General features: G+C 47.1%; 2 protein-coding genes across 7 annotated transcripts in view; one reads left to right on the forward strand and one right to left on the reverse strand.

The window, feature by feature from the left end:
• Positions 1–236: 236 nt before the first annotated feature.
• On the reverse strand, positions 237–10,933 carry MTHFR (methylenetetrahydrofolate reductase (NAD(P)H)). Of its 6 annotated transcripts, none has more exons than XM_008634249.2 (12): positions 10,523–10,928; positions 8,504–8,755; positions 7,161–7,399; positions 6,754–6,864; positions 6,416–6,609; positions 5,251–5,501; positions 4,391–4,525; positions 3,947–4,127; positions 3,382–3,564; positions 1,923–2,024; positions 1,582–1,701; positions 237–1,087 (listed from the first exon to the last, which is right to left on the reverse strand). In XM_008634249.2, the coding sequence occupies exons 2-12, from the start codon at positions 8,743–8,745 to the stop codon at positions 890–892; spliced, it is 1,956 nt and encodes a 651-aa protein (XP_008632471.1). In that variant the 5' UTR covers positions 8,746–8,755; positions 10,523–10,928; the 3' UTR covers positions 237–889. The 6 variants fall into 6 exon arrangements, 4 of the variants coding, with proteins under 4 accessions (XP_008632471.1, XP_017590503.1, XP_017590504.1 ...); XM_017735014.1 differs by having other exon boundaries at positions 8,504–8,924; XM_017735015.1 differs by lacking the exon at positions 10,523–10,928 and adding an exon at positions 8,341–8,397 and having other exon boundaries at positions 8,504–8,593.
• The window catches only part of CLCN6 (chloride voltage-gated channel 6), a 19,772-nt gene continuing 18,109 nt past the window's right edge, over positions 9,280–10,942 (forward strand). The window contains exon 1 of the mRNA XM_017735000.1: positions 9,280–9,288. Coding sequence (XP_017590489.1) covers positions 9,280–9,288 — 9 coding nt within the window. The remainder of the gene's footprint in view (positions 9,289–10,942) is intronic.

Genomic DNA, 10,942 nt, shown 5'->3' on the forward strand with positions numbered 1-10,942 from the left:
TACAGGCACTGGAAAAGGATCCTACAACTCCTGTGACCTTGCAGAACTGAGCCAAATAGTGTAGGTGGTTGCTTTTGGTAAATTCTAGAATTTAAGCTTTCTCTGCTCTACCATGGAGCTTTGGCCATACTCTGGGGCATGCATTGAAAGTGAAGGCAGAACTGCCCCAGAAACAATCGATTTTCTTAAAATTTTCCCTTGTGCCAGGTGATTAATTAGCAAACATGAGTCTCTGCTAGAGCATGGCCTAGTACAAGAGACATTTGTATGTGTGTATTTTATTGTACATAATCTAGAAATAGTGTGATTCTTACTTAGTCTTATCCAGAATGGATATTCATAGTCCTGTTAAAAAGAAAACAGAAAATATAGTACAAGGAGAAAAGTTAGGAATAAAATTTGAACCTTCTTCTGGAGTGAGTGCAAAAGAGCCTGATGATCAACTATGAAGAAATACATTTTAGGAGTGCAATATAAAAGCAATTTGACCTTTTCCAGGTTGGTAATTGCTGAAATAATCCCCTTGCATAGGTACAGCTGACAGGAGTGTTTCTGTCCCCATGCCAGCATTTCTGGCGTGCAAAAGTTACCAGAAGCTTGTGTTCTCCTGTTACTGTAGTTAGCATAACCATGATTAGCAGCTCTTCATCCTGCAGCCCTGGCCTTTGGGCTTAGTCTGGAGCCTCAGCTCAAAGGTTCAGGTAGTTCTGGCTATTGTTCATTAAGAGCAGTCAGGGAGCCTTTGTGTTGGGGACAGAAGAGCACATAGTGTGGGTAGGTCAGAGCACCAGTGTGGTCACTGGGTTTAGGAGTGTGATCAGCACAGGAGCTGCTGCTTTCCCCGAAGTCAGTGAGGGGAGGAGGAAGTAAGAGATTAGAAGAATAATTTTCACTGCTGAGTTGGAGAGTTCAATAGCTCAAAAGTGTCCTCCACAACCTGCCAGAGGCAGTTTTCTAGTGGGAAGTCATTGTCCACCAGGTTGACCAAGTAATAGTTGTCATGGATGTACTGGATGATCATGCGAGAGGGTGACTCCTCTTCATACAGCTTGGCCCATTGCTCGATCCACAGTGCAAAGGCCTCATCCTGCCACAGGAACAAAAAAAAGTTGGCAGTTTTGTAACATCTTCATGTTACTTAATTTAGGATACCCAGTGTTACACATGACTGGCCCTAATGTGGCTTGTTTCTTCTCAGTAAAAATGGCAAGAATTGAGCAAGGACCCTTGTGCTTTCCAGTCGGTGGGATGTGCCCAGAGCTGAAAGGAGACAAATTTGCAGCACAATGGATGGCTCAATGCTGCCCCTGTGTGCGTAAGAGGGGAGGAAAAGCCACTGTCCAGCACTCTTGAGGCCTGGTACAGTGACAGTAGTGGCTCTCAATCCCCATTACTGGGTGCTTTGTGCCTGGGAACAACTCTTGCTGGAGCTGAGAGAGCAGGAGGAGCAAGACCTGTACCTCTGCAAGCCAATATAGCAACAGCCGTCAGCTGTGAGGGTTGTCAGAGACTAAAACAAAACTAGACACTCTGAACTTCCAGGGCATCACAGCAGTGTATCCAGCAGAAGGGAGGACTCACCTTCCAGGAGAGGAAGCTTACAGGATCCACCACAGTGGGCTGGATGATCTCTCTTCCTGGGAAGATGCCCCAGGTGACGGCATTGGGTTGCAGATCTGGAGCATTGGTGATGTTCTGGCCCTGCCAAAGGAAGGAGAACCTTTCTGAAGCAACTTCTGGTGGAGGGACTGAGTGAGTTGGAAAAAAGTGTATTTACTCTCCTTGTTAAGGGACCAGACAGCTGCTGCACACCACAGCTGACTTGCTTTACTTTCTCTTCATCAGCCCTCATGTCTGAATATTTGGTATTTGTCTCTCTCCCAAGGTGGTGAAAGGAAAGTGTCCTGCGAATAACAGCCTACCTTGACATTGACAATGTGGTAGTTCACTCGCAACTCGTATTTCTTCAGCACTTTGAGCAGTGCTGTGACAATTTCACTGGAGGTGAAGAACTCTAGGTATGCCTGCAGGGAGGAATGGAGAAGGAAGAAGAGAATCAGAGCCTTAAATCACAGCAGAACTGAGACAAATACAGGTAAACAAGGACAGTTGTCGAGTCTGGGCTGCCTTGTACGTTCATCCCCAGAAACACGTACTACAGAGGCTTGAGCGAAGGGCAGAGCAAATTAGTAAGCGAGCTAGGTAAAAAAATAATTGGGGAGAGCAGAGGGAACAGCCCAGGAACAGTGCACTCAAGAAAGCTACATGCTTCCTGTTTTGCATCCACACAAGCAGACAAGCTGGAATGAACTCCAGTGTAACCACAACTGCTGCACAAGGAAGCAGTCTGTGCCAGAATGCTTGGAAGAAGCCTGAGCTTAACCTTTATTTTACAGCAGTGTCTTGCCAAGGCAGCCCAACCTGGCGAATGCAGAACTCAAGGGGTGTCAGCTGGGCTGTCCCAAGCACCACTCCCTGTCCTCATCTTTTGTTCACAATTCTCCCTATGTGCTTATACAACCAAATTCTGTACTTGTCTGTGCTTGGCTGCTCCAAACAACTGCTCTCCCTCCCCCCATTTCCTGGCTATTGTGTGAGATGATGGATTTCCCTCACCTCAGGGGAATTTTTTCCTTTGAAAGCATAACTGCATTTGCCATCTGCTGGTCTCTGGCTTTACTGGTTTGGATCCCTTTTGAACAAGGATGCTTTTTTTTCCAGTATGAGCTACTTCCCTGGCATTTACCTTGATGGGATATTCCTATCACAGCCATTAGTGGCAAGGCTCTAGGGCCTGAAATGCCTGACAGTGGGAATCAGGCATGACAGGCACGACTGCTTGCAGGCCAGGGAAGGAATGTGACAGTTGTCCGAACAGCACAGCATAGTGCGTGGGCTGGGGGCAAGTGTGGAGAACTCTGCCTTACAGAAGGACAGAGGAAATTTTTAAATACCCCTTTACCACCATGCGATGCTGGGTGGTAGAGATACTACCTCACTGATTCCCATTTTATGAAAAATCTGGGTGCTTTGTGCATCACTGAATCAGATGCAGGGGGCAGGCACATGTGTATAAATAAAATGTCACAGCCCTGCTCTAGAAATAAGTTACCAATAATTACTTGCTGAGAGTAAAACCATGAAACTCTACAGATGTTCAGTAGATGTTTTGAGGTGGGGGAAAACAGCTGTGAAGTCAGCCATAGAGATGGCATTGTGGCTCTTAAGATACCAAAGGAGCTTTGCCTCATCTCACCAAGAACGCATTAAGATAAGGAGCAGGCAGAAAGATTATGTGGATGTAAGCCTGGGACCTCCCAACCTAACAAAGACCAAACTGGGTCATAACTCTTTACTGCCTGGCCCAGAGTAATACAGTACCTTTTGGAAAACATAACCTCCACTGGGCCCCCAGCCTACAATGGGGTCTGTGGATGGTTTGCCATTGATGTTTGGCTGGGAGTTAATCGTCAGGATTCCTCGTCTGTTGACCTTCTCCAGTTGGTCCTTCAGAAGGTTGGTTTCAGTAGCAAGAGGGTCATCATTCCAAGGCATACACGTAACCTACCATGAGGAGAAATGATGGCTCACAATGGATCTAATAACCCTTTGATTACCATCTGGATGTTGAAGGAACTCAGGAGTGCCTTAATGGTCTCAAACATACCTGCTTCAGGAGAGAATTCCCATGTTTGGTTCAAGGGTTAGGATATGCTCAACTGTAAGAATGACTGCTGAAGTCAATTGATACTGGTCCTGTCATACTGTAGCACCTTTCCTTTTATGCTGAGCTCTAGCTCTGGCTGCTGGGCCCCCTTCAACCAGTGTGCCAGCAAATCCTTTTGGATAGAGAAGTGCCAATTCTTCTTTAGAAGAACAGTGTGGTAGCAGAGGAAATGTGCACTACTGTTTGTGCCACACTGACCATCCCTTCATGGGCTCTCACCTTGTACCCATTCCTGTTGGGTTCTCCAGTGATGTAACATGTGAACACCTCAAAGACACTTTCCTCACAAGTAAGTTCTTCTCCCCACATCTTCAGAAGCTCCTCCCGAGGAGACTTGCTCTTCAGGTAGAAGAGGTAATAGTCCTTCAGTTCCCCAAAAGCTGGAGAGGAGGAGTTACCCCTGTAAGAGGAGAAGAACTGAAGTCAGAATTGAAGTCACTGAGGAAGATGAGTTGATTTGGTGATGCAGGAAGACAACCACCAAGAGAAGTACACAACAAAACCCCACCTAGACACCAAAAGTCTCAACATCTTGGCGCCATTTGCCTCACCTCACTCAAATCCAAGCAGTGGGGAACCACCTTGTTACGAAGCCTCCTAAAGTGTGCTCAGGACACCGGGCTTTCCTACTGCAGCTCTGCCTTACTGCAGGTGACAGCTTACCATCGGCCATTGGGGAAGTCATCCCACTCTTGAGTTCGATAGATGTAACTCTTCGGCCTGGAGGCCCAGAAGATTGGCCGGACATCTTCCACTCTTCTCTTGGGGTGAGCGCTGACTGCCCAGGGAAGAGGCCGCCTGCATGGGACGAGCAGATGTTAACACAGTTCCTCTGCTGACTTTCCACTAAAGGCTGGAAGCCTTTCCCATGGTGCAATTTGCCCCTGGGGAGAAATAACAGGGGGTGAGAAGAGTTCTGTTTGTCAAGAAGTAGGACAGGAAACTCTTCTTCCTTTATGGAAAATATTTCCTACTCAATTCCCTCACAGGATGCTCAGTAGGGGTCTATTTAATGTTAAGGTAAAGGACTGACACCTGAAATTGGAAAAGGTAAGGGCAAAGCACTATGGGAAGCTACTTCAAGGGAAAATAAAAAACAGCTGTCAATTTTCCCTTGCTTCCTGTTGTCTGTGGACTCAGAGAGGAGTCCACATTCCCTTTCTCAGCTGCAGAGAACCCTAGAAATCCACACTGGGAGTATAGCCCTAGCCTGTAAGCATCAAAGACATGCTTCTTCCAAGTGGCAGCTCTAAGCTCTGTGTTTTTGAAGTCCCAGAATAGCTACTTTAAAGCTACTTGACTAAAACAAACTCCTCCTTTGGCTGTCCCCTCTATTCCTCCCAGCTTTTGTTGGAGATATGTGGGAAGGGTGAACTACTAAATGCAAAAAAGGTGATAAAAGAGAAAAAATAAAGAAAAAGGAAAAAAGGAGAGTAGAGGTATTAACCCATCCATCGTTTGTACCTTCAGTGGATGGATGGATGGGAAAGTGGAACTAACAGAAGCCAACACATTCTGCTCACCTGGGGTCCTCTTTCCATATGCCCAGGCGCTTCAGGACTTCAGTCGTAGCCACTTCCCGATTGAGGGTGTAAAAGTGGAGCCCGTGCACCATTCCACTGTCCAGCAGCTCCCGGCACATGGACACTGCCAGCTCCACCCCGTAGTTCCGGATAGCTGCATCGTTGTCCTTGATGGGTTCAATCACATCTTTGATTTCCTGAGGCACTTCCAGCTTCGAGAGTTTCACCAGCTGGCGCAGAGAGTGGTAACCCTGGATGAGGATGCAGATTGTCATTTTTCCAAGACCCTTTTTTGCCATCCCAGTAACACAGGTACTTGATCCCAATTTTGTGGCAGGAGATTTAGAACTGGGGCTCCTGGAGTCTATTCCCAGGCCCCATCTCTAGGATGGTAGCACTGTCCAGGTCATGTCACTTTAGGTGATTTCTCCCCAAGGCCTTGCCTGAGCCCAGCATGCTGAGAGTGACCTCAGGACTGGCAGGCCATTGTGCTTTTATATCCCTTTTTGCCATATGGGCACAAGAAACCTTTTCAGCTTATTAGCTGCCTAAGAGTTTAATTTGGCAAACCACCTACAAATTTATCACATTTGATGCCTTGTGGGACTACCTAAAAACAGAGGCTAGACAAAATTAAGAGAATAAGAAGCAGTTATATTTATTGAAGGGCCTTCAGGTGCATTAGGGCAGACAAAGCCCACCCAGGGGCTACACCCAAAATGGCCAATGGGTCACGGGGTTTTCATACTTTTATAAGTTTGGTCCATTTGCATATCAGGGTTAATCCTTCAATTACAGCTTCAGGTAATGAAGTCATTTACCCCAAGTGTGCTCCCCCCAACTCACTTCTGTTTACATTTCTCGGGGCCTGAGACAGTAAGGTGTCCTTGAGTTTCAGGCCTAGAGAGGAATTGTTTTGTCTGACCAAAATGGGAGAACAGTAGCTAACAGTCTATATGGAGTTTAGAATTATACACTGAAGAATTACTGAACTACAAATATAAGAAAAATATAAAAGCTGAAGTCCTAAGGCATTACATTCAGCACTCTCTCTTCCCTGAAATTTTGTGGAGGATATTTACAGACCTCTCTGAGGCCCTGACCCACAAACACCTAACACCCTAGATCCTCATTACCTCCCCAAATCCAAATTACTGGATTTCACCTGTATAGGGAAGATGCCAGGAATAATGGGGCAGGTGATGCCAATGGCTTGACAATCCTTCATGAACTTGAGAAAGGTTTCTGGTCGGAAGAAAAGCTGCGTAATGATGAAGTCTGCTCCAGCAAAGACTTTCTCCTTCAGGTGCCTCAGGTCTGCCTCATAGCTCTCTGCTTCAGGATGACCCTTGGGGTAGCCTTTGGGGAGAAGACAAGAAAAAATGAAAAATGTGGTGAGGACAACATGCAGAAATTAGGAAGTATCCAATCTGATTGTACTGTCACAGCCCAGATTTCCCTGTCTCAGACCCTACTGCACACTCTGCAATAGAAGCCATTTACCTGCCACACAGATGTCAAAGTAATCATCAAATTCATTGCGAATATGCTTAACCAGGTCAACAGCATAGTTGAAGCCATCTACTTCTTCCTCCCATTCCTCACCAGCAGGATCTGAAAAGAGAACAAATCCATAGCTCTCTCCAACTGTTTGCTGAACTACGATCTGCTAGTTCTGTAAAAACCTCCTGCTATCAAAAGAAAGACAGAGATGAACTCCCAAATCTGCAGTTTTACCTATGAACTGGTTTTGTCTGCCCTTGAGCTGGAGGGACTGCTAAGAAACACAGTGTCAGCATTTAATTCCTGCAGAAGGAGCCCCTAAATCTTACTTCTCTGTTTTTACCCTGGAATTGAACACCACAGCAGCACAGGCTCCACACTACACATCACAGGACAGAAGGATTCACCTCCACGGAGTGCCATGATGTTCTTCAACCCAAGCCGCTTGGCCTTCTGCAGATGCCCTGTGATGTCATCCTTGGTCTGGTTGCAGCATGTCATATGCAGGATGGTCTCCAGGCCACAGTAGTTGACTGCAGTGTTGGCAATAATCATGGAAGAGGTTTCCTTGTCAGATCCTGGGTCCCCTGCAGGGTGCCACGTCACATCAATGAAAAGGGGACCACCTGCTCCCATGCGGTCAAACCTGTGGGGTTTAGAGCTGTGTTAGCCTACACCAGGTAGCCAAATCCCCTCCTTATGCCTGGAATATCTTGCTCACTGCTAGAATGCCAGCAGCAGGCAGAGAGAGCTTGGATGACAGCAACAGTATAGACCATAAAAGTGTTGCACTAAGAGTTTAGCAAGTGGCTGATGTAAATAAGGAAAGCCGTCCTTTAAGGCTCTATGGAGAAGAGCTTACAATCTCTTTGAAGAAGAGGCAACTGAGGTGTTCTCTGTACAACAAACTTTCTCCCTTCAAGCTCTAATAGACTGGTACAGCTTCTGACAGACAGCAATGCAAGTCCCATTCCTTTTGAGATGGTAGACTATGCTGCAGCCCCCTGTTGCCAGCTCAAACTGTAGAGGGCACAAATACAAAAAGATGGACCAGAACTCTGTTGTGCTCCTAAGTGTGCCTAAAAGAGAAGACAAGGGCTTCCCTAACTCGTCTCTCTTCTCCTCCAAGGTGGAACAGGCCCTTCTGTTTAACATATGGCATTGGCATACAGCAATTACAAAAAGAATTATGAAATACCCTCTTCTCCTCCAGGTAAGTACATGGTGGCTCCTGGGGCTCCGGAATAACTCCTAGCTCTGCTGAGACCTATCAGCTTTCATTTAGTATGTAGATGGGGACACCTCTGTCAGAGGCTGAAACTGTAATACTGAGGCACAAGCCATAGTGTCCGGATGAATACTGAAAGGAAGTGGAATCTGTTTCAGAGATTTTGGCACACTGTCCATCAAGGAATATTTTCTGCTTTTAGTAGGTACTTTTCTGCCCCAGCATTGTGCTTCAGACCCAGAACATGGCATTGGGGTTACTCCATCTTCCCAGGGCATGGGAGAGGGGAAACAGCCTGGCCCCTCAGTAATCCCACCGTGACACTTAACTCTTCAGGGCCTCCAAGGAAGACAAGTTACCTGGTGTCCATTACCCTCCTCACCAGGAAAGCACAGCCCCATTACCTGCTTCGTCACCTGGAAGGGGAGACAGAGCATGGGGCAGAGCCTGCCTCATTAGCTATTTCCCTGCCCTCCACCACAGATACTTCCCCTCTCCCCTCTCCTACCCTGCAGCGCTCACCTGGAGATGAGATTGACAGCAGCATTGGCTGTGCGTGGAGGGAAGAACTCCAGGGAGAACCACTTGTCTCCAGCATCCTGCCGGCGGCGCATCTTGTCCCGCAGCCGCTCATGTCGGTCAGCATCAAGGACAGGGGTAGAGCAGCGCGAGTTGTCCTTAGAGCTCTCGCTTCCACTGCTGCTGCCACCATCAGACCTGGAGCTGGAACTGGCACTGCAGGTGTGTTGGGTCTCATTAACCATGGTGAGAGCTCTGGAGAGTGGAGCAGAAGGAGTATGGTCGGCACACGGGTCTCTGCAAGGAGCAGGTACTGCTGGGGTGGGCAGCAGATGATAAAAGAAGCCTATGCAAAGACCCAGCATTCCTCACTCCATCAAGGAGTCCCTTTTGCCAGCTTTCACTGTAAGCTGTAGTGGGGGATCTGGCAAAAACACAATAAAAAGCATATGTTTAGATAGTGCTGAGAGAAGTAATACAGCACTTGGCTTCATGCCACTTTGATGCAGCTCCTCTGGTGCCTGCTGGGTCAAATCTGGCTCTCAGAAGAGTCAGGTCAACATCACTTTTGCCCTGATTACAACTCAGCAAGCCAGAATGCCCATGTGAATTAGGTGATGGTCTCTGTCATCCTATAGCCTTGGGCTGGGAATGCCAGCAGAAAGTTTTTTTTGTCTACTGCAGCTGCTTCTTGGACTGTATGTATCTTCAGAGCTTCCACTCTGTTTGTTCCCAAAAGGCAGCACTGCTTTACAGTGTAGGTCAGAAAGTGAGTGCTAATGGGGCAGGTACTCAAGAATGCACAAAGTATTGCTACCTCAGAAACAAAATACAGAATCCACTCTGACCAGGGCACCCCCACAAACTGTCCTTTGTTTTCTTTGCTGGCATCACGGCTCCAATTCCAAACATTAGCCTTCTCTACAAGACACACCATCTCCACAGACAACTGTCGTCTGTGCCAGTCCCATTGCACACAACTAACTCTTTACCAGATACACTATTCCCTTTGTCACTAATTGTGGCTGCTTGGAAACAAGGCCAGCAGAGACCATCCTCATCTCACTGCCTTGCAACAAGATCAGCTGTGCTTGCTTGGCTTTACAGAAAGCAAAACAGCACTGCAAGTCAGTGGTAAAAGTAGGTTTAGGATACCCAACTCCACTTAGCTTCGCAAAATGTCCCATCCTGTGCCTTTAAAATGAGGTAGGGATTACAGACAGTTACGGGAGAGCTACCACAAAATTTAGATCTGCGTTATTTGCTTTAGTACCTGCCAAAACTTAAAATTGTCACTGGGAAGCAGCATGTTGTCCAAGCATTACATAACTTTGGCGCTTGTTTTGGAGGAAGCAGTTGTGTGAGCCAGCACACACTCAGTCCTTATCATAAGCTCTGTGGGTTTAGTTCAGCCAAGAAGACTTTGAACTTGTCTTCTACTGTTTACACTTGAGTTGCCAAACCCTTTGGGAGAAAGTCTAGTTTTACCACCTGAGGAACCTCTCCAGCTGGCAGGAGATGTGAGAAAGAAGCACAGGCCTTCTGCTGCCAAGAGGAACTAGGAGCCTTAGATCTCCTGTGTACCAACATAGCGGCTGTGGTAAAAATCAGCAGCACAGACCTACTGAGAAGTGAAGCAAAACCAACTGGGCGCACAGTGACAGCCCTGACCAAGCTCAGGCAACTTTGTCTGACATCCACATACACTAATCTGGGAGAATTATCCCCAAGCATGTGTTTGTGATCAAGCTAGTGGCTCACAATCATGTGCTGTCAACTCCCAATGCCTCATTCCTAGCAAGCATGGCACAGCACTGTAGGCAAATCAAAGGAGCTTTGTTTTCTGGCTTGAGATTTAACACCCATCACATAGAAAAAAGGTTCATGTCTTTATGTCTCTACAAAATGAGACTTGCTGTTGAGGAAAGGCCCCTATCTTGCTGTCAATATCAAATCATGAAGACAGGGGAAAGGCCCACTTAGATTTTTGTCTACAGGCAGCATTTGGAACAATTTTCTTACCATGATATGCATCACAGATTTGCTGGCAGATACTTCTAGTTATTGCAAAGAGAAAAAAGATAAGCCTAAACAAGAAAACAGCAACAAAGTAAGACAATTTTTAACATCTGTCAACACTCCTGCACCTGTCTTGGCCACATTGCAGAGTTCAAAGATCCGTGGCTCAGCACACTGCTGATGCTCAGCATGGATGCGCCTGCTGTGTTTTTATGATGCTGGTGGTATTCAAACTCCTTCCAGCCCTGAGCTGACACCAACACACACAGCGTGGAGTCTGCCTCCCCCTAAGCTCAGTTTTACCCTCAAGACTGAAGACGGCTGTACCAGATGCACGCTTCACACAGGGTGCACACGCTTCACGGGGCTGCTCCAGGGCCACGGCATCAGGCTGACAGCCGGGCGGGCATCTCAGGGGGCCGC

Source organism: Corvus brachyrhynchos, unplaced genomic scaffold, assembly GCF_000691975.1.
Source record: "Corvus brachyrhynchos isolate BGI_N302 unplaced genomic scaffold, ASM69197v1 scaffold395, whole genome shotgun sequence".
Lineage (NCBI taxonomy): Eukaryota > Metazoa > Chordata > Aves > Passeriformes > Corvidae > Corvus > Corvus brachyrhynchos.